Here is a 27342-nt window from a genome sequence, read left to right as displayed (position 1 = left end):
CCGCTTCCTCCGTAGGCACCGACACGCTGCAACCAACTTGCCCGGTAGCGAAGCCCTTTCCAGCCGCCGCCGCGGAGACGCTCGTTTCTCCTGCGGCCACAAAACGGGGCCGAGGCCCTATCGGGGGAACAGAGCTGGGGGGTCCGGGCCGTACGGGGTAGGGGGGGCAGAGGAGCAGTCCGGTACCGGCGGGGTCGGGGACAGATGCACTGCTGCTGCTGCAGCGCCGCGGCCGCCTCCATTCTGCGCCCGCCGGAGGGGGTGCGGTCCCCCTCGCTGGCTCTCCCATTGCGCCGCCGGGAGGGGTGGAGGGCGCGGCGCAGCCAGAAGCAGACGTGGGTGAGACCGGGGGCGGCGGCGGCGGGGGGCTCGTCTGGGCTAGGCCGGCGGTGCGCGGGTTCGCCTCAGCCCGGTTGGTGCTGGAGGAGCCGGCTCGGGGTCCCTGCGCTCGGGGCCGGGGTGCGGGGAAGGCTGCCGGCCCTCGGCTCCGCCCGGCGCCCCTGCTGCGCACTGCCGCTTACTGCCTGCTGGTGCTGCTCAGAATCACAACGTGCAGCGCATCACTGAGGGTTTGAGGAGGATACGGCGGAACTAGGGCTGAAAGAGAGCAGACACCAGCCCTGGAGCCGGGGGGTGGGGTTGCAGTGGGCAGATGAGGGGGAAAAGAAGTTTTGCCTCAGCATGAGAAAGAACTTTACACGGAGGGTGGCAGAGCACTGGAACAGGCCGCACGGGGGGGAGGTTGTGGAGTCTCCCTCTCTGGAGACATTCCAAACCCACCTGGACACGTTCCTGTTTAACCTGCTCTGGGTGGCCCTGCCTTGGCAAGGGATGATCTCCAGAGGACCCTTCCAACCCTAATGATTCTGTGATTCCATGGCCAGTGCTGGAGGGGAAAACCCATTCCCACCTGCAGGAGGAAGCCCTGAAGTGAGCTGGGTGTTGTTGCTCTCTCCTTGCAGCGCTGAGCAGCCATGGAGAGGATGCAGCAGGTCGTTGGGCGGGCGAGAGCTGCCTTCAACTCTGGCCGGAGCCGCGCGCTGGAGTTCAGGATGCAGCAGCTGAAGGCCCTGAAGCGGATGGTGCAGGAGAAAGAGAAGGACATCCTGGCAGCCATCAGGGCAGATCTGCACAAGGTCTGGGTCAATGGGGTTCTCCTATCAGCCGTGCACAGACAGTGGTCAGCCTGGAAGGGAAAGCGGGAAGGCCAAGGGCTGCCTTTGCTGTGCCACATGTCTTTGGCTCATGTCTCCCATGGTCCTGGCTCTCACCATGTCCTGCCAAGGTTTGCTGCCACCATTTCTAAGGAGCTAGTCTAAGGCAGGATTACAGAGGCAGGTCCTGGCTTTTGCCGCACCCTGAGCCACATGCACCCAGACTGTCCTCTGTCAGGGATCCTTTGGGGCAGCACTACCTGCATCAGACACTTTTGAAGCAGCAGAATTTGCCTTGCTTCCCTGGGCTGCTGGAGTGAGTGCCTTTGCCATCCCCTCCCCAAGCTCCCTGTCTTTGCAGAGTGAGCCCAATGCATACTGCCATGAGATCCTGGGCCTGCTGGGAGAGCTGGCCCTCGTCATGGACAAGCTGAAGTCCTGGGCAGCCCCTCAGCCTGTGAAGAAGAACCTGCTGACGATGCGGGATGAAGCCTACATCTTCCCCGAGCCACTGGGGGTGGTGCTGATCATCGGGGCCTGGAACTACCCCTTTGCTCTGATTATCCATCCTTTAATCGGGGCCATCGCAGCAGGTGGGGACCTGCCACAGCCCCTGTCCTTCGTGGGGCCATGGGTGGGTGCCGCACCGTGAGAGCTCAGCGGCCATGCTGCATTTGTCTTGTAGGTAATGCCGTGGTGGTGAAGCCGTCGGAGATCAGCGAGAACACATCTCAGTTGCTGGCTGATCTTCTCCCCCAGTACCTTGACCAGGTGAGTGTGGCCCCGTGCCGGATGTGATTGTCTCGAGGTAATGTTATGCCTTCAAAGGGTTCCTGCAAGTTAGAGCCATATCAGTTACGATAAAGGAAGGGGTGAATGACTCTTAGTGTACAGATGCATATTGATGTGTTCTACCTGCCTTTGCATAAGCTAACATTGCATAATGCTGCTGCAACACAACAGCCTTCTTGATATTCACAACCATGTAAAGAGCTGTTTGTTTACTTCACACTGCAGTGATTGCTCATTTGGACGCTGGGCTGGGGACGCCCCTAGATAAGCACAAGATTGTCTTTGACGCCGGCTGTGCCTGGCTCTCCCTGAAAATCAGGCACTTTTTGCTCAGTGGCAGAAGTCCTGAGTTTTTCTGTCCTGATCCACACTCAGTGTCTGGCAGTTCTGACATCCACCACGTTGTGTCACCGAGACACGCTGTTGCTCTGACAGCACGGCCCCACTGTGAAGTTGTCAGGGAATTAGTGTTTGTGCTAGGCAGGGAGCTAGAGCTCAGGAAGGAGTCATCTCAGGAGAGCCTGGCGATCAGACATGCCCAAGGTTTAATGTATGGGAGCAGCTCTAGAGCCTGACTCAGCCCTGGCCTCAATTTCCGTTTCTTGTGGTTCATGTGCACAAACCGGCAGGTGAATTTCACCTCAGGGGAGGAAGAAGATCTCGTCTCTGTTACCACTGTCTTTTCTCCAGCTCCTAATGTAGCTTACAAGTGAGTCTGCCGACGTAGACCTGCTGCCTTGATATACGTGCTTTACATAAGGCTCTTCTTCACCCCACAGGAGCTGTACCCTGTGGTCACTGGGGGAGTTTCCGAGACAACAGAGCTACTGACCCAGAGATTCGATCACATCCTCTACACTGGCAACTCCACAGTGGGCAAAATTGTGATGGCAGCGGCCGCCAAGTACCTGACACCCGTCACCCTGGAGCTGGGTGGGAAGAGCCCCTGCTACATTGACACAGACTGTGACCTGGCTGTTGCCTGCAGGTCAGGCTATTGAAGCCCTTGGCAGGGTCTCAGCAGTAGGGCAGGGACCCCATGGGGCAGGTGGACATCTCTGGGCTATTGTCCTCAGGCCAAGGGTGTCACTGGGGCACAATCAGCTGGGCTGTGGGGTCTGCAAAGGATTGACCATGGAGAAACCATCTCTCTTTTCCCCGTAGGCGGATAACATGGGGGAAGTATATGAACTGTGGGCAAACCTGCATCGCCCCAGACTACATCCTCTGCAACCCATCCATCCAGAGCAGCGTGGTGGAGAACATCAAGGCAGCTCTGCAGGTGAGTGTGGAGTTCCTGATGCTGTGGGACTTACCCCCGTTACAGCCCAAGTCTGAGTTCCTGGAGCTGCAGCCCTAGAGCTGTGGCTGTTGTAAGGGTCTGTGGAGAACTTTGGTTCTGCTGTGCCTCTTGGCAGGAATTCTATGGGGAAGATGTGAAGTCATCTCCGGATTATGAAAGGGTCATCAACAAGCGCCACTTCAGGAGGATCCTGGGCCTGATGGAAGGGCAGAAGATTGCTCATGGGGGAGAGGTTGATGAGGCCTCCTGTTTCATAGGTGCTTCTGGCAGCTGGTGGGGTGGGAAGGTGAAGGGTGGGTCCTTCTGCTCTGGCAGTGGGTGCCTTTTGGGGGCTGCATGTGTCTGTGGCTTGCTTGGGGTATGTTCAAAAGAGGCATTGCAGAGGATGAGGTACTGTGGTGGACTATGTTTTCTATCCTGCTCATGCCGTCTTCTGCTGTCCTGTTTTCTCCAGCACCAACTATCCTGACTGATGTTTCGCCGGAGTCAAAGGTGATGGAGGAGGAGATCTTTGGACCGGTCCTTCCCATTGTGACTGTGAATAATGTAGATGAAGCCATTGAGTTCATCAACCATCGGGAGAAGCCGCTTGCCCTGTATGTCTTCTCCAACAGCAAGAAGGTGGGTCTGGGCAGTGCTCCCCTGCAGAGGTATCTCTGCACAGTTTTATCCTGGACATGGCCAGTTGCAGGCATGGCTCTGTGCAGGGCCTGTGTTGGCACATGAATTGCAGCGTTTGGCTCATGGGGGACCACAGTGTATCCAGAGCTGCTGGAGGCTCCCAGTCTCTTGCTGAAGTGCTTTGCATTTGCACGGCTTTGTGAAATAGAAGGATAAAATGCTGGATTTCCTCTTTGGTGCCATGGACTCTTAATACATTGCTCGGGAGGCAAGCTCCCAGGTTTCCATCTTTCCTAGCCCTGCTCTTGAGCTTTCCCACTTGAGTTAGCATTGCATGGGGGGGCTTGTTTGAGTTGTCAGCCAAGAAAACTACTGAGGAGAGGAGAAGGCGCTATGGCCTCTTGGCATGTAACTCCCTTCCCAGTCCTGCTGAGTTACATGGTCTTGTCTCTCCTGAGCCTTTGCAATGTTTTGGTTGTTTCTTATTTGCTTTTGCCAGTTAATCAAAAGAGTCATCTCGGAAACCTCCAGTGGGGGTGTTACTGGAAACGATGTCATCATGCATTACCTACTCTCAACCTTACCCTTCGGTGGAGTTGGTAAGTTACTGGAGGAAGGGTAGGCCTTCAGCTTGGTAACGTTTGGAAGAGGTTACAGAACAGCCCACAGGAGCTTTGCAGGAGGAATTTTGAGTGTTACAGTGCTCACAAGCTGACAGTGACTCAGCAGTGTTCTGCTGTGAAGAGCACATGTGTTGTCCTGATGTTGAAAAACAGAGGTATACCCTGCTAAGCTCTTCAGGACACCTTTCTCCCACAGCACCAGTCAGATCTCAAAGCCTTAGCAAGGCGCTTTGTAAGGGAGCTAAATCCAGGGAAGAGCTGGATGCCCAGCAAACAGGGCACACAGGACCACAACAAAGTACTGGAGAGTATGCAGTTAGAACAAGATGGGGAAGAAGAGGAGTGGAGTGCAAATGGACATCTTGGAGACTGACAAATGCTGCAGAGAGGAAGGATGAGTTGGCTCCTGTGCAGGAGCGTAGGGGAGGAGCTGTGCTTTTGAGCTGCAGCAAGGCAGATGTAGGACAGGTAACATGCAGTGCAGCTGGCAAGCAACTTAAATCTTCCTGAGCTGCTTCTTTCTCTGCTGGTGGCCTCACGTGGCCAAAGGTCTGACTGGCCAAGCCTATGGTGTGACTGCCTGGGTTGTCCCCCTCAGGTAACAGCGGGATGGGTGCCTACCACGGCAAACACAGCTTTGAGACCTTCTCCCACCACCGCTCCTGCTTGATCAAGGACCTGAAGATGGAGAGTACAAACAAACTCCGGTACCCACCTGGCAGCCAGAAGAAGGTGAACTGGGCCAAGTTCTTCCTCTTGAAGCAGTTTAACCGAGGTCGAATAGGACTGGTTGTCTTGGTCCTGCTGGGGATTGTGGCAGCGCTGGTGCTAAAGGTGAGCTTTGTGTCCTTGCCATCTACGTGAGTGCACGTGTAATTCACCTGATCTTCTGGACTTTCAGTCTTTGCAACTGCAGCCCTTTCTTAGAGCCTGGCCTGTTTTTTTCCTGTCCTGAGACTTTCAGTATGTGACCCGCCTGAAACAATCAAAATCTGCTTCTCACTCTTGCAAGTGGTACCTAGAATAGAAATGTCCTAAGAGAGCTCTTCTAGGCTGCCTGTTTGTAGCTCTGCTTTGGTAGGTGATAGGTGAGAGAAGCTCTCTCTAGAGGCAGGGTTGGTCTGCTTTGGTCAGGTTAGGAGTGGTTTCAGTTCCAGGGCTTCCTTCAGCAGCACTGTGAGCTGCTCTGCAGCCTAGCCCAGACTGCTGCCATTTTTTGTCATGTTGCCCTGGGACAGGCAGCCTATGTCCTAAAGCTGAGCTTCACAGCAGGCCCATGTTCCGCACCCGGTTGCAGCCCCCATCTGAGCTTAGCTCAGCTATTTTCCTTTCCTGCCCTGTTTCCAGCTGGGTACTGCAGAAGCGTGGGCTGTCCTCGCCTTTCTGCAGGGGGCAGAAGCCTGCTGGTGCTGGCTGGAGGACTCGGGGTGCCCCCTGAGGTGGAGCAGTAAGAACTAAAACCAAGTATGATCCCTGTCCCTGTTTGTTCTCTGTGGCTGGCAGACCATGTGCACTATGCGTGCTTGTGCTGGCGGCTCCTTGCAAGGCTCAGCTGTGCATCCGGAGGGCTTACTAAGTTTAAGGGAGCAGCTACTGCCGCACACAAGGTGGCAAGGTGGATCAGGACTCTGCCCTTCCATCTGTTTTGCATGTTACTGCTGCAAGGAGACGTGCAGGAGCCCAGCAAGCCAGCGGAAATAACCTGCATGCTTATTTGAGTTGGGGAGGAGGTGTAAGAGCCAACAACTGCCTTGGACTTTGAAGCACCAGCTAGGGAGGCAGGCCCTGTCTAGGTGAATGGCTTCTCAGTGAAGGGGGAAACTCACGGCATCTCCAAATCATTTGGGTTTTCTCAGAATCACCAGTCTGTGCTGAAGAGAAAAGCCCTCTTGATTGTGCTGGCTGTTCAGAGGCTGGGCTGGCTCAGTGTGTGATAAAGAGGAGCAGGTTTCAGAGCACTGCTGTGGCTGTCACAGTGAGGTAGGAGCCTTTTTCTTCTCCTGTGTGTAGACCTGGTTTTAGTTCGGGCAAAGCTCTGTTAGAATAGTGAATGTGGGGCTTGGAGGATGTTCTCTGTGGAGCCAGAGAGTGATGCTTCCCCCTGGCAGTGCTCAGAGCTCGTACAGCACCCAAGATAACCAGTCTATGCATGCTGAGGGGCAGGAGACAGGTGAGCTGGACCCTGTGGATGTCACCCTGGGTGAAGGGTCTCTGCTTCAGGCTGTTCTGGAAAGGGAATTGGCTTTGTTCTAGCCAATCCTTCACAGAACGTTGGTCTTGTGTTTTGCTTTTACAGATGGTTTACTACTGAGGAGAAGGTGCCATGTCCAAGTCATACTCTTGAGTGCTCACTTTGTGTCTGTTTCCTTAATCTGAGAAGTCCTTTTCTTTTCTGGTGGGTTATTTCAGTGAGCTGTGGAGCACACAGAGTAGCCTTAGCAAGGCACTAACCAAGGGAAGGCTTGGACTCCTGTTTACTAAACAGCCATGCTGCAGCAGACGGACCAGTGGGTGCAGGCTCTCAAAAGGAGGACTGCAGAACAAGAAATACCATTCCCTACTTCCACCCCTGCCATGCAGAATGCCTCTTCCAGGAATATGCACAACGTGTCTTGCACCAAACTGCTTACATTGCCTCAGTGACAAACAGGAGCTTGAGTTTCAGCTGTGAGGGGGTTGATGGTATTTTCCCTGTGGGTTTTTGGGTTTGTCTGTCTACTGTTAGGTTCTGAACAACCACCAGCTTGGTGATGAGTCTGGGACAGGCTGTGCTAGCTGATGCATTTGACCAATGGTTATGAATAAACCTGAGTTTCCCCTCACTGTTCAATTGAAGTGAAATATTCATGACCCCTGCAAACCAGAATCCTGCACAGCAGGTATTACAAAGATGATACTTGCACTGCCTGTATTCCACTGATAAATGTATCTTATGCTCCTGCAAAAGAACTTTGAGGCCTTAGAGTAGTTTAGAGAAGTGGGAATTGCAAAGTGCCCGGTTTAAGTGAGGTAAATTTAAAGCTTATCATTAAATGCAATATATGGAGTAGAAAATTACAGTGCAATAGGTTGGATTTCTTCATGCCTAATGGAAGTCCATGCGCCAAGCCTTTTTAGTGATCTATTTTGCAGTACTAAATAAACACTTTAAACAATAAACAAAGCGTGGTAAGTCCCTGCGGTCTCCTGGGGAATCCTGCTTATGCTCAGCTGCTCCCAGCTCTGGCCACGACTTGGCTGGACATCACAGATGTTGATGTGCCTCTGCAGGAGCCACAGGTACCCGGTGCAATGACTCCCCTGCCTGTGGGGAAGGACCAGTCCAGTCCATCTGGATTCCCTCCCCCTGCAGGCGCTGCCAGCCTGGAGTTGTTCAGATCAAGGCATGGGCTGTCCTTGTCTGATCCCAATGAGTTCTGCCCTGTGGGTTCTGTGGCCTGTGGGAAACGCTGCCCTGGCCTCACATCACGACGTGGGCAAAGCTGTGTGGTCTCTTACAGTCCTGTACAGGAGACTGAGGCACTGCCCTGGCTGGATGAAGCAATCCAGGGGTTGTGTGCTCACAGCACAAAGATATCTCTGGATAAAGGGCATCTTGTATCCAGTGAGGGCCCTGGGCCCAAGCCAGCTGCCTTCTCGTGGGAGGAGAGCTCGCTCTGAGCCGTGGCAGGGGAAGGGCTCATGCCTGCTTGAACTCACTGAAGATGACTCCTGGTGGAGAGGGAAGCTTCTCTAAAGGGAACTTTCTTTCTGCCTTAATTTTTTTCATGAGTCACCTGCTTTCTCAGTCAGGATCGGGCTGTGTCATGCAGCTGTGGATGTGGGGCGGAAGGGCAGATGTTAATGGTTGCAATGGAGCCTGGTGTCTGGTTTGGTTAGACAGGGGCTGCAGGCAGAACTTGTTGTGACTGAAAACTGAAAGACTGCTCCTGGGAAGCAGGATGAATTTCCTGCAATATTTAGGGTGCTGGAGCACCTCCCATACAAAGAGAGGCTGAGAACACTTGGGCTGTTCTGGAGAAGAGAAGCTGCATGAAGACCTCAGAGCAGCTTCCAGTGTCTGAAGGGGGCCTACAAGGATGCTGGGGAGGGACTCTTCATCAGGGGCTGTAGTGGTAGGACAAGAGGTGATGTATTCAAACTGAAACAGGGGAAGTTAGGGTTAGATTTTAGGCAGAAGCTCTTCCCTGTGAGGGTGCTGAGGCGCTGGCACAGGGTACCCAGAGAAGCTGTGGCTGCCCCATCCCTGGCAGTGTTCAAGGCCAGGTTGGACACAGGGGCTTGGAGCAAGCTGCTCTAGTGGAAGGTGTCCCTGCCCATGGCAGGGCTTGGAACTGGATGAGCTTTAAGGTCCCTTCTAACCCAAAGCAGGGGGGTTCTATGCTTTTGTCATGTTTCTGTGAAGCCACAAAAGGGCCTTGCAGTGATAGGGTAGATGGATGCAGGCCGGCTTCAGGCTCTGCTTCCAGCCAGCTGCCCACTGAGCCCATGGTCCTGCCCATGTTCTGGCTCCTCAGGAGCATCCCTGTGAGCAGAGGGTGGCTGGTAGTGTTAAGGGTATCCCCTAGTCAGGTTTGCTGGTAGCCTTTTACCTCCAAACTTGTAACTGAAAGTTCAACTTGAGCCTTGCTGAATAAAACTGTTGGTCTATAGTGAAGGCCATCTATAGCAGGACAAGACCCATATCCCCCAGGCTCCCCCAGGGACTGCAGCCACCAGCATCGGATGCTTCCCCACTCCAGCCCAAGTCCTGCCCTCAGCCTGCACCCAAAGGAGCCAGCCCGATGCAGCTGGGTTTGTTCTTTATTTGGCATGTCATGGAGCAGCAGTGAGAGCTGGGCTGTGCTTGGCTCTGCTTGGCAGGTGATGGCTGGAGCTGGAGCGGGTTACCCGCACACTCAGTATGCATTGGGCAGCTGGGAGCAGTGCTTTGGGTGCTGGAGCAGCTGCAGGGCCTGTTCCTTGAGCGATGGCTGAGCAGATGCTGCCAAATGCTGACAGGACTCCTTTGGCTCCCATGGGTCAGGCGTATGCTGGATTCTCTTGCTGGCCAGTCTGAGCTTTGTAAGTCCATCCCTCAGGAGAGGCTTTCACCTCTCCAAAGTCCCCAGAGTCCCTGATGCGAGTCAGTGTTTGCTGGTTGTCAGCTTTATGACAATGCCGAGTGCAAGCACTGCCATGGCTGCGGCCACTGCTAGCCCGCGCCGGATGATCAGCGCCTTGGTGATGGTGGCGGTGGCCGGAGGGGATGTGGCAGGGTTGGATTGCTGGGGCTCCAGCTGGTACGTGGGTCCCTCCACCCTGGTGATGCCCATGAGTGTGACACCGTTCTGTGCATCCACTCCCGCTGCAAGGAGAACAGGGCATTGAGGGCTCTCCTGAGTGGGTTTTGTCTGAGGTTCTAAAGCATATTATGAGCAGCACAGAGCATGGAGATCTCCAGCCCTTAAAGGAGCTTCAGTCCACAAGGTAAGACCTGCCCACATTGTCCCCAGCTCCAGGTTGTCCTCACACCCAACTCTGTCACGCTCCCAAGCTCAGCCCTGTAATTACTGTTTATCCAGTAACGAAGGGCTTGTCCCTGGCTTATGTGAATCCTTGGGGACCCTTCCTGGACCCAAACCCACCACTGCACCCAGTGCCCAGCTCCCCCATCCCAGTGTACCCAGCTCCTGGCCATACCTACACACCCCTGCACCGCCGCGGCAGGGGGGTAAGTGTGGGACACTGAGGCCAGCCCCACACCAAAGGGAATTTCTTTGCAGGAGGGTTCAGGGCCTGGGTTCGGCTCCTCCATCGGTGGCTGGCTCACTCCTGCACGGTGCCGAGCCTGGTGGAGGGAACACTCTGGGTTTAGCCAGTGGTGCAGAAATGCCCATGGAGCAAAGCCAGCATGTCACCTCTCACAGGGTTAAACTGGCTGGAAATGGCACTGTGCAGCTGAAAGATGCCCGAAATGAGAGGTGCTGGCTGGGGCACAAGGTGATGCTCGGGGCTGCAGGGTTGAGGTAGCTTGGGTGACCCTGTCTGCTTTGTGCTTCATATCCCCAACCCAAGGTGGCACAAGGTGCAGAGGGAAGGAAGCTGTTGTGTGTGGGAGAGAGCTGAATACAGTGGTCACAGACCATTGGATTTTGCTGGAGACACTGGATGACAGCCCTGGGCAGCTCTGTCCCACAGGACCATACCCATGATGCTGTCCCATCCCACTGCAATCCCAGCCACACCACTAAGGACTTTCCCACAGGCAGGGCACGATGCTGTGGGTGCACAGGTTACCTCTTCTGCTGCCTTCCTCCAGTCCATGCGGGAGATGTAGACGATGAAGCAGGTACAGAGGATGGAGACACAGACAAGCATGCTGAGCCACAGGCCTGTGAGGGCAAGCCGGAGTCAGCTGGGTGCCGCAGCCGGAGCAGCACAACAAGGGTTCATCTCGGGACAGCGAGTCAAGAATAGGTGTCACTGAGGTCAGCAGGGACACAGGGGTGGGGTGCCCATGGGGGCTGCTGTGGGGCTGCCTGGCAGACCTGGCAGGGGATGCTTTTTCCCAGTACAGTTAAAAGCTCTCAGTAGTTGCAGGGGCCATCCCAGTCCACCCCATTGTGCCCAGCCTCCAGCAAGACAGAAGAGGGTCGTGGTGATCCATCCTTGGAGCTGGGGGGGAGCTGCTGATGGGATCTGGGGCAATGCAGAGCTGTGTGCCTGGGGGTTGGTACCTATGACTCCGATCCTGGCCACGAAGAGCAGCACGGCTCCCAGGGGCAGCCCCACACCATAGTAGCACACGGCGTTGAGGATGGCACCGAATTTCTGCTTGCCTATGCCTCTGAGCACCCCGCTGCAGGCACCCTGCCAGGGACAGGGACAGGGGCTGGGGCCAGGGCTGGGAGAGCCGCCTTGGCCCAGTTCGGGGCTCTGCAGCTCCCTGCCTCTGCCCCATGACTTCGATGTCCCTGCTTGGTCCTGTGATCATCATCTTTTTATGCCCTCAGTGTTTTCTAAAGGGTGACCGACCCCAGGAGCAGTGCAGGGTCCTGGTGCTTGTGCTGGTGTTACCCACAGCCTGAGGGACCCTCAACCAACCAACCTGTGATGGTGCTGCTCAGCACCGAGGTTCCCTACTGAAAATAGCAGGGACTTACACACACGGCTTCAAAGAAGTGGAAGACAACGTAGACAGGCATGACCCAGGCCACCAAGTCAACAATCTCCCTGGGGACAGGGAAGATAACGATGGGTTTGGGGAATTGACCTCCACTCACTAAGGGTAGGAGTCAGAGGCACTTACTTGTCCCGGGTGAAGATGTATCCCAGCACATCCTTCGTGGTGGCTAAAATGGCCCCCACAGCTATGCAAAGCACCACTGAAAAACAGAGCAAAGCACTGAGCTCAGGGGCAGCCAAAGGGAGAGAGGAGGGGGGAGAAGAGGACACAGAGGACTGCAAATGCTCCTGCTGTGCCTGGAAGGAGCCCTACAAAGGCTTCCGAGCCCGCTGATGGCCTGACCTGTGCAGACCAGGCTGGTGGTGGAGGATCTCTTGGCTGTGTCAATGTCGCCGGCACCCAGCGCGTTCCCCACCTGCACACTGGTGGCCGTGCCGAGCCCCAGGGGGATCTGAAACCACAGGGCTGAGGCTCATGTGTGCATCCAGGTAATGAGGGCATCACAGTCACAGCGGAATGACCGCCCGGCAGAGAGGGCAACAGAGTTCAGGACTTAAAACATCTCGGTAAGAGGGATAAGCAGGATGGGGAGAGGCTTAAATGCAGAGGGAGAAGAGTGAGATTTGCTGGAGCTGGTTTTTGCTGGGTGTTCTGCCCAGGACAGTCCCTACGGAGTGTGCTCTGGAATAACAACCCCTAGCCCTTACCATGAAAGCAACAACGGACACCTCGTAGATGATGGACTGGGCAGAGAGCTCTATGACACTCAGCAGGCCTGGGGGAGAGGAGAGGGGCAGCGCTGGATGTGGGTGCCCAGGGAAGAGCCGCAGCTCTGCTGCAGGCACTGTCACAGCCTGTCTCCCCGCAGCTCCCCCTCTCCGCTCACCTATCAAGAAGCTCCCGATTTCGTAGGTCCACCACTCGATGCACATCATGAGCATGCTGGGGATGGCCAGGGAGGTGAAGCTGTCCCACTCCAGCAGGCACTCGCTGGACCAGCCTGCAGAGAGGAGAAACATCCCTGGATGGATGATCAGCATGGCCACAGGTTGCATCCTTGAGAGCACCCGAGGCAGCTGTAGGTGCCATTCCTACTTGCAGAGCCACCAGGGCAATGCTCCTGAGCACCATAGGACCTCCAGCAGTACAGCATGCACATATGTGCTCTGCTGACGCCATCCTGTGGGCCATGGAGGGGTGCAACTCTCAGCTCATTCTTCCTCGAGCAGTGGCCAAGGACAACCTCGTGCTTACATGTGTGCTCATCCAGCCTGAACCCTATAAAGCCTCAGCAGAAAGTTTCACTTCCCCAGAACGAATGTTCCCTGCCCAGCATGGCTCTGCCAACGCTGGCACGTGATGTGCTGCCACCAGAGCAGCACCGTGGTACCGGGGTGCACCACGCTGAGGTTAATATTTCACTGTCAGCACTAACAGAATTCACTGGATAGAAGTGATTGATAGAACATTCATGAACCCTGTGTAAAGCAGGAGCTGGGGGAGCTGCTCTTACCTCCCCAGGTCTTCACATGGAGTTTCCTGCCTATAATATACAGGAACAAGAAAATGGCTTGTGAATATTGAGCCATGGTGTTGGCCCAGGCTGAGCCCCTGCAGAGGAAACGAGAAGGGTTTTGTTGTCATCCTGCTCATGCCTCCCCGGCCTCGGAGTGACAGAGCAGAACCTCCTCCATGAGTGCCGGATGCTCGGTCGTGCAGTGGTGCTGATGTCCCTGAGAAATCCCATAGGCATTGCCAGGGGCCACATTGTCCCCTCTTTGGGATGCAGGCGCTACTCACGTGATGCCCAAGTGGAACACGTAGAGGAAGATGCAGTTTGCAATCACATTGACGATGTTGCCAATGAACCCGCTCAGCACCAGCGGCCACATGATCATCTGCAAAGAGGAGGAGATGGGGGCTATGGCGCCTTCACAAAAGCTTCAGGAGAGAGGAGCAAAGGTCTCCACCAGCCCCACGCTCAGCAGCTTTCCCAGCCAAAAAATAACCTTTTGATGATGTTGCCTGCTTGGGAAACAAGTGTGCTGGAGGTAAACCCCTGACATGGGGAAGTACAAAGGGAGGTCCATCAGGCAGGTAGGTACAACTGGCTGTGGGAGGGGGTGATCCCCAGGGTCAGAGCTGCTCAGGGGAAGCTGGGCAGCGGTGGGGACAAACACTGCCCCACCATTGGGGATGGCAAGTATGACAACCCTGGGTGCATGGTTGAAGGGAGCCCCGAGTGCTGTGTCTGAGGACTGTGGGACCTACCTGGTTCTGCAGGTATCTTGTCTCCAGGTTATACAGAAACACCGCCTGAAAAGGAGGTTGTTGGATGAGGTGAGGCCAACACTGAGCAGGGGCTGTGGGCTGCAGCGGAAAATAGAAGCAGGCTGCCCAGTCCCCATGTGTGACCAGCATCCAGGGTGCCCACAGGGACTCACCGGGAGAGCAGGGACAAACGCCATCACATAGCGCTGGGTTAACCTGGGGGACACCAGAGGCTTGGTTAGTGTGGGGTGATGACCGTAGCCACCATCCTGCAGCCCCACCATGCTGGGGAGGGATGAAGCTGTGGTGCTGGGGCAGGGGATCACCCGACCTGGAGACCTCGGGGTCCTGGCGGATGAGGATCAGGAGCTGTTCGATGTTGATGAGGATGGCACAGCAGGGGAAGCAGCAGAGCAGCAGGATGAGGGTGGCGCGCTGCAGGATCACCCCCACACGCAGCAGGTTCTTGCTGCCATAGGTCTGCAGGGACAGAGGGTGGCAGTGAGCTCTGCTGCACCGACAGCACACTGGTGCGGGGTGGACAGGGACCACCGTTGGACCCATAACCACCCTAGACTGCCCGAGAAGTATTTGGTGTGTCAAGGTAAGCACGGAGCTCCCCATTATGGGATCGCCACTTGGGAACAGGCTTCCCCATCCCACAGGTACAACTGGGGACCCTGTGCAGTGCCTGAGCAGCATCAGCCGATGCAGGACAGCCCTGTGTCTCCAGGACAAGTGCCAGCATCTCTTACCCACCTGTGATATCAGGGTGTCACATGCCGAAGACAAACCATAACTTACAGAGATGGCAGTAACATTTATAACCTGGAAACAGGAGTTAAAAGAAAACAAAGAGCCAATGTGAGCATTTGAGACTTTGAGGTAGGAAGAGGGGCTAAAAGGAAAAGTAGGAGTCTCAAATCTCCTCTGTCCTTGTCTGCCTTTGTTCCCGTATCCCGTCCCAGTGTCAGCGGGTGGGAGCTGGTGCCGGGGCAGATGCTTACAGCGATGGCCAGCGTGACAGAGGCCAGCTCGACCTTGCCCAGGTGGCCGCAGAATATGGAGCTGACGAGGTGTATGAGGAAGATCAGCAGCTGGATCAGGATCTGAGCGTGGGGAAGAGAGGAGGCGAAGGTCAGAGATGGAGGTGAGCAGGGGTGGCTGTGCTGGGGGGGAGCCTGCTCCTCCCAGTGTCCTTACCAGCGGTCCCGCCAGCACCAGCAGCTTCTTTGTGTCCTCCCAGAAGTTATCTGGAAGCAGGTGCTGAAGCCGGTGTCGTTTCTTCCCGCCGCTGCCCGGTGTGGGACCGCGCTGCCCAGTGGCCATGGCCTCCCCAAAGCCGTTCTCCTCGGGGAGGTTCGCCTGCTTCATGCTGCCGCTCTGCCAGGGGAGTGGAACAACCCTCTTCTTCCTCTGTGCTCCGTTAAAACCACCCAGGCACTGTGAGCAATGTGTAACCACGGCGGTGAACTTCAGCCGGGGCCGGGTGGGCTGAGCGCATGCTGCTGGCAGCGGGGTGCCCATGGGAAGTGCCGGTGGTGGGTCAGGGCAGGGCACGGAGCTGGGGAGCTGCTAAAGGTCCCGTGCACTGCTGCGGGCAGCGCAGAAGAGCCTGGACACGGGACAAGGCACTTGCTGCCTGCCCTGAGCCAGCGCAGGGGCTGAGCCATCCCAAATCGCACCCAGGAGCCCTCCTACCTCTCTCCTGCTTTGCTGTGGCTCCTCTGGCTGGTGCGCTGGAGGATCCATGGGTCCGTGTCTGCGTTCCCGGGAGCCGGTGCCGGCAGTGGCGGTGCCGCTGTCCGCTCGGCGCCTCTCAGCGCAGCACGGCGGTGGCCAAGACAAGCCGCCCTGTTGGCTCCAGCTCTCGGCCTCGCACAGCAGCATCGAGTGTCCCTGGCACCATTCCCCAGCCAAATATAGTGTTCTGCCTTGTCCCGGCACCGGGGAGGCGGAGGGGAGCTGCTGCTGCTGCAGGGCAGACCCTGCTGAGCTGGGCTCCAGTGCGCTAAGGCAGAGAGAGGCAGCTTCCTCCTCTCCCCAGACTCCCATCCCAAAACTACTGGGATTCTGAGCAGGGCAGAACCTGCCACATCCTCCACCAGTGTGGTGGGCAGATCTGGGTTGATGCCTGTTTCAAGCTCCTTTATGCCAGTCTTTATTATGTGTTTATCGTTATTTATTATATCTTTTCGTTCCAGGAGCACTGTGGGGTGGCAGGAAGGTGCTGTGCACCAGCTACATATGGGATTTACCTCCAGTGGTTGAGCATATGCCACACAACTGCAGGTAAGACATTGGGACACATCCCAAGGGGCCTATTGGTAAGGGCAGAGATACGTAGACAGTGCTGCAGTGGTTGCATTAAGACATACAGCGGTTCCTTGATGGTTCTGTAGGGTCGCGCACCACACCACCCTCTCCCACGCAGCTCCCAGGAGCATTCAAGGTGCACAAACCCTGCTTTTGTACCCAGAGCCAGCCTCAAACTGCAGGGCCAGGAGGCTGAGGCTTTGTCTCGTGCAAGCCCATTGTGCAAGCCGCACAGACCAGGCGTTCCTCTAACAGCTCAGTCATGCCAATGCCCAGGGTCACGCTCACACCACAGTAACAGCCCAATGTTTACTCAGAAAACTTTACTGTATCAAAAGCCCACCTTACAAAAGTGCAAAGAGGAGTTGCTTTAGGCCCTGTGCCTGCCACACAGCAGGGAGAGCAGGGCCAGCAGCCAGCACCCAACGCCCCAGCAGCAGTCAGAGCAGTGAACCACGTTCCAACAGTACGGGCCTTTCCCCGTGCTGCTTCAACAAGTGGGCTCTGCCATGCCCAGATACTGGCACAAACTGGTGCATGAGGAAACCTGCTATAGGCAGCAAGAGCCTCTGCCACTAGCAAGGGACATGGACAAATGGCTCCAGGGAGCAGAAAACAGGATAGCAGCACAAGGTCCCTGTCTCCTTCCCCAGCCAGCCCCAGGGTACATTCCTGCCTATCACAAGTGACACCCTAATGCAGTGCAGTGCAGGAGAGGAACCAGCTCTCAAGCACTTTCTTCCCAGGTGCTGCATCCTCACCCCCTTTAAAAGAACTCTGCACGTGGGATAAAACATTGTGAGTTAACCAGAAACTGAGCAACGTGACTCTTTACAAGGAATTCCTCCCCCTGCACCATTCTCCTGGGACATCATCACATGCCCTCCTGCTCTGTGTACAGCTCCCCAGTGTCCCTGGTTCTATCCATTGCTGGTCAGGAGCCGGACCAGGATGCCCACCAGCAGGACAGCGACAGCAGTGGCAGCAGCCAGCATGCAGTGGATGATCAGAGTCCTCCACACCACCTCGGGAGAAGCAGGGACAGCAGCAGGCTCCTCCTGCGTGGTGAGCTGGTGCTCAGGCTGGCTCTCGCCTTCAGTGATGCTCTCAGGCAGGACCACAGTGTCCATGTCATCCGTGTCAGTGGAGATGTGGTCTGTGTAACAGAAAGGTGAGTGTTGTAGGAAAGCTGAGCTGCAAAGTGAGGACATCCCTGTCTGATGCTGCACAAGCACTAGGGACAGTATCCTTTCCCAAGGCTCACGGACACTGGGACATGCCACAGCAATGTGGCTGGCAGTCCAGGCTCTTCCCTGGAGCAGCCAGGGTGGTAACAGGGTGTTTTGTACCCCATTACAAAGTGCAGGGGAAGTGCCACTGGCCTGGGACAAGCACCAGGCAGCTAGGCTTGCAGGACAGACACACTGTGAAGGAAAGGAAGGGCTGTGCGGAGAATTCGGGCTCCCTCCCTGTAGTCAGGCCCGGTTACATACCCACAGCAGATGTTTTGTTAGCAGCTGTGCCATTGGAGTTCACATCTTCCAGTTGTTTTTTCAGTCCAGCTCGGACTTGAGCCTGAAAGCACACAAAAGATCTTTGCACTTCTCAGTGTGAGAATCTCCTGCCAGAGCAAGAATCTCCTGCCCAGCCAAGCAAACCTCTTCCTTCCACTCCCCCAAAGCAAGCATGATCAGAACCAAATTGCTCCTCCATTACAGGAGAGGGACAGATCCCATTTCACTTTTGCCTCTTCCCAGAGGACTGAGGCATTGTACTGGGACAGGAACTCCCCTAACACCTTTCAAGAGTTACTAGAGAGAAGAACAGGTCTCACCTCTTCTGCAGCTTTCTTCCAATCCATGCGCATGACAAAAGTGGAGAAGGAAAGGGCTTGCAAAGAGATGCAGATGATCATTCCCACCCACAGACCTGCAGCAATGGAAAGTTACTTCAGGAAAGGCCTGAGGAAAGCCTGCTTTTGACAGCCACTGTCAAAATGCCCAAGGGCTTCAGTGGCATCAGATTATTGCCCAGTATCTAACCCTATCTGGATGGGAGAGCTGCCCTGAGGGGCAGCGAGAGGAAACAGGGTGCTCCTATGCTGGGAGCAAGCCTGGATTTACTGGGCTATCTCAGCCCTGATTTGATGGAGGTTACTCAGAAGCTGTCTCAGGTAAACACTTCAGTGTGCAGTCCAGCCCCACTGATCCAAAGAAAGATCCAAGCACAAGGGCAGAGCTCAAGGCACAGGATTTGGCAGCTCATCCTCAAGGCACAGTGCTGGCAGCTCATCCAGTGCCAAGCAGAAGGAGGACACACATACCTAACACCCCCATCTTAGCTGCAAACATCAGGGAGATGCCGATGGGCAGGCCTATGGTGTAATAGCCGACAGCGTTGGCAATAGCACCCAGCTTCTGCTTCCCTGTGCCCCGCAGCACACCGCCGCACGTTGCCTACGGAAAGCAGGCAGAGGAATCAATGCACTGGACAACATGTGCCATGGAAGGTACCATCACAGGGGTATGGCACAGCCCTCTGAATAGGGGAACCCACAGCACTGTCCCGCAAAGCCAAAGGAGACCAAAGCCACATCACAGGGCACATGGTGCAGGGCTCCTCTTTTCCAGGTGCAGGATATGGAGCTGTCTGCAGACACTGAGGCATGCCAGCAGACCCCACAGTGCTTTCCATGCTGCCTCGGTCCCCTCCCAGGAACATAACAGGAGGAAACAGGATGAAATTACTGTCTAACAAGTTGTATGAGCACTGCCCTTATGTTGGGAGTACCTGGTATCTCTCAAATCCAGCTTCTCACTCGTGTTGCTCTCACAAGATAGTAAAAAGCTAAAGCCTTGCCAGGGAAAAAGAGGGAGAAAGAACTGGGTCATCTGCAGCAAAGCCAAAGGGCAACCACAAGCACAGGGGATACTGAGGTGCTATAGGAAACACAAACAGCTGCTTTGACAGTTATCAGCTTGCTTCTCTGTCATTTTAACAGATCAAAAGTGAGCTAGAGGCAGCTTTGCACTCTCCATTGTACCCCAACCTACAGAGAGGAATTGCTCCACGTGCTGGAATACTCACTGCTGCTGCATCAAACAAGTGGAACGGAGCAAAGATGATCATCACTTTGGACACCAAGATAACGATCTCCCTGTTGAAAAATGTACGTACTGGTCAGGGAAAACAGCACAGCCTGGTCCCAAGGGAGTCTGGTTCTGACACATTTCCCTCAGCCAGCTGCAAAGCCTGATCCCAGCCCATGAGACTTGAGTGGATGGGTGCAGCTTGGGTACCACCATGGCGGCGTCCCAGTGCCAGAAACATCTGTGCTGCCCAGTGGGGAGGAACATGTTTACCAGATGGGGGTTTATGAGCTCTGTCAGCAGCTTCTGAGCAGCTCCTCGATGTAAATCACACCCTCCAAGAAGGTAATAATACTCAAAAGAAAGCTGTTAACCTACTTGTCATTGGTGAAGATGTATCCCACCACATCCTTCAGGGTTCCCAGCAATGTTGCAACCACCACAGCAAAAACTTCTGAAAGAAAAAGAAATAGTCAAATTGCTTGCCTCAAGGGCAGGGGGTCCTGCTCCTGACCCAGACCTCAGGGCTTCATGTGATGGGGACTGGGCTTGGCTGACCTTCAAGTGACACCACAGTAAAGGAAAAGTCTGTTTTCCTCACTTTCTCCCCAGATACTCCCTCTACTTTCTGGACGTGGAGGACACAAAGCTAAATTGCATTTTCAACTATCAAAGCCTTTGTACCAAGTTCCTAACAGAAAAAGAGAAGCTAGGGTCTCACCTTCCCCAAACAGAGTGTCCAGACAAGTAGGTCTGGGTTCCTATGGGGTGTCCCCATCCCTGTGAGAGGGGAACTGAACCTTCTGCTAATAAATGCACTTTATTCCACTCTGCAGGACCTGGGCTGACCTGTGCACAGCAGGGCAGTGACGCATGAGGTCTTGGCTTGCATCACATCCCCTGATCCCAAGGCATTGCCCACTCTGACGCTCGCAGCCACGCTGAACCCCAGAGGCACCTGAGAAGCAGGAGACAAGGAAGAGGTGAGTGGCAACAGAACCTGCAGCAATCTTCCTCTTCCCCAGTAGGGAATTTGGGGCAAATAGGCATTGCTGCAGCAAAGGGATTTTCCATCTGCAGCACACCTGGGGATATACAATTGTTCTGCAGGCCTGGGAGTCATCACCTGCCTGGTACCAACTCCAGCTTCCCTCCCAGCCTTGATCTTAAGGACCACAGTCTGGGGGCTTCCTTCCAGGCTGATCTTTTACACACCCAGCCCTTACCATGTATGCTGCAGAGGAGAGCACATAGATGACAGACTGTGCACCCAGCTCCACCACACTGAGCAGACCTGGAAAAGATTCAGCATTTCCTTCATTGGGTCAGAATTCCACTCCTCCTGACAAGTAGGCAGTGACTCCAGGGTTCCCATCTAACATCCTGCAGAACCAACCCTGCATGCGAGGAGGCTGCCTGCAGGACACACTCAAGAGGCAGCCACCAGAGCACTTCCATGGCTGGAAGATGACCTGTTGAGCTAGGGGAAAAAAAGAGGATTTGGACTCACCTGCCAAGAAGCTTCCAATCTCAAAGGTCCACCATTCAATACACATCATGAGCATGCTGGGCACCGCCAGCCAGGTAAAGGAACCCCAGTCCAAGAGACAGTCCTTGGACCAACCTGCAATGAGGAGGTGAAGCAAAATGAATGCATGTTCTCCCTTTGCTGCTGTACCATGTTCTGTTCCTGAGACAGGATGATCAACAAGAATATACTTGGAACTACAGTAAAGGCCCTGAGGACATGGCTGCAGCATCTTCCTGCTATGAGGGAATGGTAATCCCTTTGTCAGTTGCTGGTGACAGTGCCAAATCCTCAGGGTCAGATACTGGTATTTTGAAGGATTAAGCTATGAACAGTACCTCCCCAGGTCTCCACATAAATCTTCTTCCACCACACGTAAAGGAAGAGGAGAATGGCCTGGGAGTACTGAGAAACAGTGTTAGCCCAGGCAGAGCCCCTAGGGAGAGAGACAGGCAGGTCAGAGGGTACTAGAACCGGGCACTCAGGATACCCCAGCCCCTAGCAACCCCCTGCACCCAGGGAGAGGCTGCCACCAACCTCTGCTCACACTTACACCAAGCCCAGGTTCAGTGCATACAGGAAGAAGGCATTCATGACCACATTGAGGAGGTTGGCTGCAATCCCTGTCAGCACCTGAGGCAAAATGATGGCCTGGAAGCCAAGAAGGAACTTTGGAGTTTACTGCCCCAACACTGCCCAAGCCCCATCCAGCAAACACAGGGGAGACCTACAGCAGTGCCCAAGGAGAAAGCCTAGAAGGCAGCTCCTGTTTCAGGTAAAGCTGGATTGTGTTAGGCATGCAGAAGGGAGTTGCAGGGCTCAAGAACTGGTGCAGTCAAAATGCAGAGTTGGGAGGTAGCAGTGGAGAAATGGAGCAATTCCCATGAGCTCTCCCTGCCCTGCAGGGCTGGCTGGGGACTCTGCATCACACACTCCTCAGCCCATCTCTCCCCAGATGAATTTAGATGCCAAGTTTTATGCATGTTCCAGAGCCTGGCTACTTATACCATACCTGACTTAGTAAATATCTTGTCTGCAGCTGGTACAGAAACGCCGCCTGCAAGAGTCAAGATTCATTTCATCAGTATCACCACACGGATTTGACTGCCAGCTACCATTTAGCACTCACAGATGGGTCCTTCCCTCAGCTCCCCGTGCTGCCCAACACCCTGCTCCTGTGGTCTGGGCTGCCACTCAAAGCCAAGAGTAGCAAAAGGCACCTTCCATTCCCACTAGAAAGAGAGATCAGTCTCTAAATGGGAATCTCCTGTGCTTCCTCATCAGCATGAAGTGCCTGGAAGCCTTGGAGGAAAGGATTAACCCATAGGCCCTTATTCCCCAGGGGTACTACTCTGAGCCAAGAGCCCAGCAGCTATGAGTGTGTGTGAACAGCTGTCGTGGTTTAAAACCAGGCAGAGGGCTCGTTCACTCACTCCCCCCCCCTTCTTGCCCTCCCCCTACTCCCGGAGGGACGGAGACGAGAATCGAAAAGAATGCAACTCCCACGGGTTGAGATAAGAACAGTTTAGTAACTAAGGTAGAACACAGATCACTGCTGCTACCACCAATGATAACAGTGATAAAGGAAATAACAAGGGAAGAGAATACAGCACCTCATCACCAGCCGACTGATAACTTGCCCCCCCAGCCTGACCAAGCTCCAACCGATACCTCCTCCAACCCTGCAGTCTTAGCCCTTCTGGCTAACTCCCAGTTACATCCTGGGCATGACGTGCTGTGGTATGGAATACCTCTTTGGTCAGTTTGGGTCAGGTGTCCTGCCTCTGCTTCCTCCTGGCTTCCCCTCCTCCCTGGCAGAGCATGAGGCTCACAAAGTCCTTGGCCAAACCAAAACATCGCTATCAGCTCTGTTCCCAGGCCAAAAGTCAAAACACTGCACTGCACCAGCCACCAAGAAGGAGAAACATGACTGCTACTGCTGAACCCAGGACAACAGCAAACTGCAGGCTTTATCTCAGAGCTAAGAGTGGGCCCTGGAGCCCTTGGTTCCAATGTCCATCATTGGTTATGTGTTGTGTGGAGATGTGGCCTGCAGTAAAAGCCTTTGCACAGCAAGATGAAAGACTGCATGTTTGTTGGTCCAGCAGCTGCTGGCCAACGCACATCTGTTAAAGCCCAAGATCAAGGAGCACATTGCAAAACCCTCACTATGCTGTTCTGTGATCCACACAGCAAAGACCCTCCCACCCTTCCCCTAATGTTACTGAGGGATGCAGAACTTCTAACAGCTTTAGCAGCAACTTACAGGAAGTGCTGGAATAAAGATCATCACGTAGACCTGAGTTAACCTGGAAAGACAGTTGTTTCCTCAGTTAATAATAGAGCAAAGCAAGAACCAAGCCAAGCAGCTTGCACTCAAGCTCCACAGAGCCTTGATTCCAACACCACATGGCAACCCACCCACAGCCAAATGCCTCACCCAGAAGGGCTTTATCTGACTGCTGACCTGGCGACCTCAGGGTCCTGTCGGAGGAGCAGGAGGATCTGCTCGGTGTTGACGAAGAGCGCCCAGCAAGGGAAGCAGCACAGCAGCAGGATGAGGATACCCCTCTGCAGGATGGTGCCCACCTGCTTCAGGTTCTTGCCACCATATGTCTGAGTCAGGAGAGAGGACCAAGGTGAGTGTTACAGGGAACCAAAGGGTCTGGGCAAATGCTCAGGACCCAGGGCAGCAACGGGCTGATTAAATGCATTTCCCATGCCCTGCAGTGGCTAATGCCACTAATGCTGGTTGGGTGTAACTGGCTCTCAGGTGGATTGCACCATCCCTCTGCTACCCAGGCATGACCCACAGCTCCCTGGGGGAGCTGCAGGAAGGGAGCAGGCTCCAGCCAGGTATCTGTAGCCCCATGCTGTCTGGAAGCTGCCATCCTCCCACCCTTTGTGCCCAGATCACACTGCACAGGAGGTGAGACAACACCAATCAAACCCCACCAGGCAGAAAAGAAAGGGGGAGCTGCTACTGACCTGGGACATCAGTGTGTCACATGCTGAGGCTAAACCAGAACCGATGGAAATGCCTGTCACGTTGATAACCTGGAGGAGAGATAAAGGACTTAGAATGCAAGGGAGGGTGACAGGTCACAGTTCTGCTATGAGTTTTTGGGAAGATTTCTATTTCTCAGAATAACATGATCTTGTTACCCAAACAGTCTTTTCTCGCTTTTAGTGTGGAAAAGAATCCTCTAGCAAGGGATGAATATCTAAAGGGCCACAAACAGTGCTGCTCCTAGCCACAGTGCTGCTCCTAGCCACAAACAGTGCTGCTCCTAGCCACATGTGCACACCTAGGTCTAGCGGGTCCAGAGAGTTGGTCACAAGATCCAGCCCCCTGTCCCCTTCTACTGGCACAGGCACCACTGCTCCACTCCTATTTCCTGCCTGTGTTCAGGGCAAAAGGAAGAACAGTTTGGTGGATGGAATGTTTGTACAGGGTCTTCACATACACATTCCTACAGGTTTTGGTTTGTTTTTTTTTCCTCTTTTTTTACAGTGACACATAAATCATGTTTGAAATCAGAGTAATACGTACTGACACAGCCAGCGTCACAGCGGCCAGCTCTGCTTTCCCCAGATGGCCACAGAAGATGGAGCTGACCACGCTGATCAGGAACCCCAGCAACTGGGCAACAAACTAGGATGGGAGGAGAAGGAGATGGTGAGATGAGGACCCATTAGCACTTGAGGAGCATCACCCCTGCCCCAGGAGTCAACTATGAACAGTCAGGTTTCCTACTGCTTGTAGGCTCTGCTCTCCTGTCCCTGCTCACCAGCACTGCTGGGGTAGAGGAGCCAACTCTAGAACTGTCAGTGACTTTGTCTTTCAAAGCAGATCTCTACCTGCCCTGTGGTATTTTGGTGCTACACAGCCAATCTGCCCTATGACCTTGTTTGCGTGCAGCTTAACAGCTTCACTAGAAATCCTCTTTTCTAGGATGAGGGATGCATAGTGAGGGAACATAAAAACTCCCAATGCTTTTCCACACTTCTGTACAGCTGTGGAAAGCTCTCCTCCCAAACTGCAATGTCCTCTCCTCCTGCAGAGACATCAAGTCCAGCTTGTTCCTCCCCAGGGGCTACAGCAAGGCCTAACAATGCTGTAGCAGGGATTGCATGCCAGACCTCGTTTCCCCTGACCAAGAGGATGGCCTTCTTACAAGCATCCACAGCACAGAGTCATGGCACAGCTAGAACCAGATAGTAGGAGTTAGAGATATTTATACCCACTGAGGGGTGGGCATGGCTGGGGACCATGCCCACGGTCTGCTTATGCTCCTTTCCACCCAGCAGCTGACAAGCCAAGAGCCCAGCACTGCTGGAGAACCAGCTCCTATGGGATCAGAGGAAGAACAGAACAAACCCTTCTCCTCTCCAGTCCTCCTGCCAGGCCCAGGCATGTTTGACCTGCTGCTGTGAGTACTCCCTGCAGGAGGGGTCTGTATCTCCCTGGTTGTTCCAGTGCAGGGGTTGATGTGAAATGATCATTACCTGTAGGTTTGGTTTTGAGGTTATCCGTACACACAGAGAAGCAGGCTGTGCCACAAGGGGAATGGCCGAGAGAACTGAGCTAGTGCTGGTGTGTTCAGCCACAGAAACGGAAACCCATCTGTACTTCCTCTGCTGCCTGATCACAGCAAGTCAGTGCTGTGATGCCAGGGAGGACACCTCTGGGAAGTTCACAGTTGGTACTTATTTACAAGGTAGAGTAGAAGATTAAAAGCACACAACTTCATGTGCAATGAATTCAGACTGGGGCTGTGGTGCACGCTCCCCAAAACGTGCTCAGTGCTGCACCATCCATCCCTGATTGCCAAAGGACGCATCTCCCTCCAGACAAACAGCAGTCCAGCATGGACTTCAGGACCCTTGGGTACCTCTGCACCCCGAGTCTGCTGAAGGGCTGGCATCAAGCAAAGCGACCTGCTGTCACCCAAGGGGCACACGGCGGTGCCGGGGCTGCACCCTGGCTTCACAGGGTCCCCTTCCCCGAGTCCACTGCTTTTCCATAGCCGCGCTGCCACGCGGACCGCGCTGCACAGCACCAGGAGTTCCTGTGGCGAAGCAGCAGCACTTAGATGACAGTTAAGGAATAAATGGTGGCATTCGACCTCCCTTCAGCAGCGGGCATGGGCTGCGGGCGGCAGGGACCGGGCCACGGAGCCGTGCTGGGGGCTGAAGGGAAGTGATGCGGCAGCCGCGCAGGGCTCACCCCGCGCGGGGCCTCGAGGTCTCCAGCTCAGCCCGGGCTGCCCGGGGTCCGCTGCCGGGCTGCGGGTGCCTGAGCCCCGCTGCGATCCCCGGCCCCTCGCCGCAGCACCGCGGCCGTTTCCTCCCGAGCTGGCGCAGCTCCGGGCCCTTGCCCTTGCCCGTGCCCCGTGCCCTCCGCCACGGCTCTCACCACGGGCCCCGCCAGCCGGGCCAGCTCGCAGCTCTCCCTCCGTATGCCCGCGGGCAGGAGGCTCCGGGCGCCCCGCAAACACCGCGCTGCTGCTGCTGCTGCTGCTGCCGCCATGGCCCGAGCCACGCCGCCACGGCTGCTGCCGCCGCCGCCGCCGCCCGCCGTATGGGCCCAACTGGGACCGCCTCCCCGCCCCCGGAGCCGAGGGGCTGCCGCTGTGGGCGGTGCGGGCCGGCTCGGCTCGGCCCAGTGCTCGCCGTGCGCGAGTTTAGCGCTGGGCAAGCCCTAAACCAAGCGGTGGGATGTCCTCCCCCGTGCTCGGGCTGCGGGTCGGAGACACCCCGTGGGCAGGCAGGAGCTGGGGATCTCCCCACGTGTTGGCCAGAGCCAGCGCCCACCGTGGGGTCTGGGGGGATGGGGAACCCCCAACGTGTGTTGTTGAGGAAACTGGGGTTTGCTTTCGGCAAGGAGGGACCCCCCTGTTTGGTAATTGGCATCTAAATCCCTTCTATTCATTGGTTATGGGATGGGGACCCTCTGAGTATCCCACACACGTTGATTAGGGACCAGGGGCTCGCCAGAGACCCCCAACCCAGGTGGTGGTTAGAGGCTGTGGACCTCCTTGTGGGGTGATGGCTTAGGACCTGCCATGTGCTGGCTGTGGGCTGAGTCCCCTAACACAGAAGCCTGGCAAAGGCACATCCTCCAAGACTCAGGGGATGTTCCCTCTGCCATCAGCATTTCGATAATGGTGAGGGGCAGCTTGCTCTGGGAAGCCTTCTCCTCTCTTCCATCCACCCACCAGCACCTCATGAGCTGGGGATCCCCCCCGAACCAGGGATTCCCACTTCCCACCACAGTGCTGAGGTGCGGCTGGCAGGGTGGAAAGATTTGAAGGGGGGGCTGCTGGACCCCAACTCTCAGCTTGGCATCTGGCAGGAAGGTTTGGTTTGGATGGAATGTGGTTGTAACGCAACTGAAATTCCACCTAAGTGCAGCTGCTTGTAACCAAGAAGCTGTAACCAAATCTATTTCTAATGCATGGAAAGTTGCAATGG

The 27342-nt window shown here is 55.2% G+C and overlaps 3 protein-coding genes and 2 long non-coding RNA genes across 10 annotated transcripts; 3 read left to right on the top strand and 2 right to left on the bottom strand.

The window, feature by feature from the left end:
- The first annotated feature begins 962 nt into the window (after window positions 1-962).
- On the top strand, window positions 963-7323 carry ALDH3A2 (aldehyde dehydrogenase 3 family member A2). 4 transcript variants are annotated; one of them, XM_057416041.1, is made up of 11 exons: window positions 963-1136; window positions 1516-1747; window positions 1840-1925; window positions 2726-2934; window positions 3111-3228; window positions 3365-3506; window positions 3704-3870; window positions 4370-4469; window positions 5092-5327; window positions 6350-6473; window positions 6903-7323. In XM_057416041.1, the coding sequence occupies exons 1-10, from the start codon at window positions 975-977 to the stop codon at window positions 6425-6427; spliced, it is 1530 nt and encodes a 509-aa protein (XP_057272024.1). In that variant the 5' UTR covers window positions 963-974; the 3' UTR covers window positions 6428-6473; window positions 6903-7323. The 4 variants fall into 4 exon arrangements, with proteins under 4 accessions (XP_057272024.1, XP_057272018.1, XP_057272040.1 ...); XM_057416035.1 differs by having other exon boundaries at window positions 6790-7323; XM_057416057.1 differs by lacking the exon at window positions 6350-6473.
- Window positions 7324-9278: 1955 nt separating this feature from the next.
- On the bottom strand, window positions 9279-15685 carry LOC130602651 (multidrug and toxin extrusion protein 1-like). 2 transcript variants are annotated; one of them, XM_057415753.1, is made up of 18 exons: window positions 15634-15685; window positions 15136-15375; window positions 14940-15041; window positions 14692-14760; window positions 14264-14412; window positions 14106-14148; window positions 13933-13977; window positions 13462-13559; window positions 13175-13272; window positions 12548-12661; window positions 12369-12436; window positions 12004-12112; window positions 11785-11860; window positions 11639-11708; window positions 11213-11345; window positions 10773-10867; window positions 10176-10323; window positions 9279-9840 (listed from the first exon to the last, which is right to left on the bottom strand). In XM_057415753.1, exons 1-18 carry the CDS (start codon window positions 15682-15684, stop codon window positions 9620-9622), a joined length of 1929 nt encoding a protein of 642 aa, XP_057271736.1. In that variant the 5' UTR covers window position 15685; the 3' UTR covers window positions 9279-9619. The 2 variants fall into 2 exon arrangements, with proteins under 2 accessions (XP_057271736.1, XP_057271727.1); XM_057415744.1 differs by lacking the exon at window positions 15634-15685 and having other exon boundaries at window positions 15136-15494.
- Window positions 15686-16543: 858 nt separating this feature from the next.
- On the bottom strand, window positions 16544-26421 carry LOC130602661 (multidrug and toxin extrusion protein 2-like). Of its 2 annotated transcripts, XM_057415776.1 has the most exons (18): window positions 26285-26418; window positions 24419-24520; window positions 23854-23922; window positions 23333-23481; window positions 23132-23174; window positions 21878-21922; window positions 21419-21516; window positions 21204-21301; window positions 20848-20961; window positions 20564-20631; window positions 20187-20295; window positions 19716-19791; window positions 19336-19405; window positions 18572-18704; window positions 18083-18177; window positions 17742-17823; window positions 17491-17496; window positions 16544-17404 (listed from the first exon to the last, which is right to left on the bottom strand). In XM_057415776.1, the coding sequence occupies exons 1-18, from the start codon at window positions 26396-26398 to the stop codon at window positions 17169-17171; spliced, it is 1707 nt and encodes a 568-aa protein (XP_057271759.1). In that variant the 5' UTR covers window positions 26399-26418; the 3' UTR covers window positions 16544-17168. The 2 variants fall into 2 exon arrangements, with proteins under 2 accessions (XP_057271759.1, XP_057271750.1); XM_057415767.1 differs by lacking the exons at window positions 16544-17404; window positions 17491-17496; window positions 24419-24520 and having other exon boundaries at window positions 17680-17823; window positions 26285-26421.
- On the top strand, window positions 17293-20578 carry LOC130602794 (uncharacterized). The gene is made up of 3 exons (XR_008972980.1): window positions 17293-17419; window positions 19250-19682; window positions 20174-20578. It is a non-coding gene; the product is annotated as an uncharacterized LOC130602794 (long non-coding RNA).
- Window positions 22220-23719, top strand: LOC130602798 (uncharacterized). The gene is made up of 3 exons (XR_008972984.1): window positions 22220-22249; window positions 22815-23504; window positions 23668-23719. It is a non-coding gene; the product is annotated as an uncharacterized LOC130602798 (long non-coding RNA).
- Window positions 26422-27342: the final 921 nt, after the last annotated feature.

Source organism: Pezoporus wallicus, unplaced genomic scaffold (assembly GCF_028554395.1).
Source record: "Pezoporus wallicus isolate ANWC-B61680 ecotype Strahan unplaced genomic scaffold, APGP_CSIRO_Pwel_v1 contig_8517, whole genome shotgun sequence".
Taxonomy (NCBI): Eukaryota; Metazoa; Chordata; class Aves; order Psittaciformes; family Psittacidae; genus Pezoporus; species Pezoporus wallicus.
The sequence above is the reverse complement of the archived record's forward strand: the minus strand, read 5'-3'. Positions and strand labels throughout refer to the sequence as shown.

Excerpts from the sequence above, each read along its gene's own strand:
- LOC130602651 (XM_057415744.1), bottom strand. The coding sequence starts at position 15,459 with ATGGGCACCCCGCTGCCAGCAGCATGCGCTCAGCCCACCCGGCCCCGG. Across the intron at positions 14,413-14,691 it reads GTGACACCCTGATATCACAG|ACCTATGGCAGCAAGAACCT; the intron begins GTGGGTAAGAGA and ends CTGTCCCTGCAG. Across the intron at positions 12,437-12,547 it reads AATCGGGAGCTTCTTGATAG|GCCTGCTGAGTGTCATAGAG; the intron begins GTGAGCGGAGAG and ends CCTCTCCCCCAG.
- LOC130602661 (XM_057415776.1), bottom strand. The coding sequence starts at position 26,398 with ATGGCGGCAGCAGCAGCAGCAGCAGCAGCGCGGTGTTTGCGGGGCGCC. Across the intron at positions 20,632-20,847 it reads GATTGGAAGCTTCTTGGCAG|GTCTGCTCAGTGTGGTGGAG; the intron begins GTGAGTCCAAAT and ends AATCTTTTCCAG. Across the intron at positions 18,178-18,571 it reads AGCTAAGATGGGGGTGTTAG|GTCTGTGGGTGGGAATGATC; the intron begins GTATGTGTGTCC and ends CCATTGCTGCAG.
- ALDH3A2 (XM_057416041.1), top strand. The coding sequence starts at position 975 with ATGGAGAGGATGCAGCAGGTCGTTGGGCGGGCGAGAGCTGCCTTCAAC. Across the intron at positions 2,935-3,110 it reads GACCTGGCTGTTGCCTGCAG|GCGGATAACATGGGGGAAGT; the intron begins GTCAGGCTATTG and ends TTTTCCCCGTAG. Across the intron at positions 3,507-3,703 it reads TGAGGCCTCCTGTTTCATAG|CACCAACTATCCTGACTGAT; the intron begins GTGCTTCTGGCA and ends TGTTTTCTCCAG.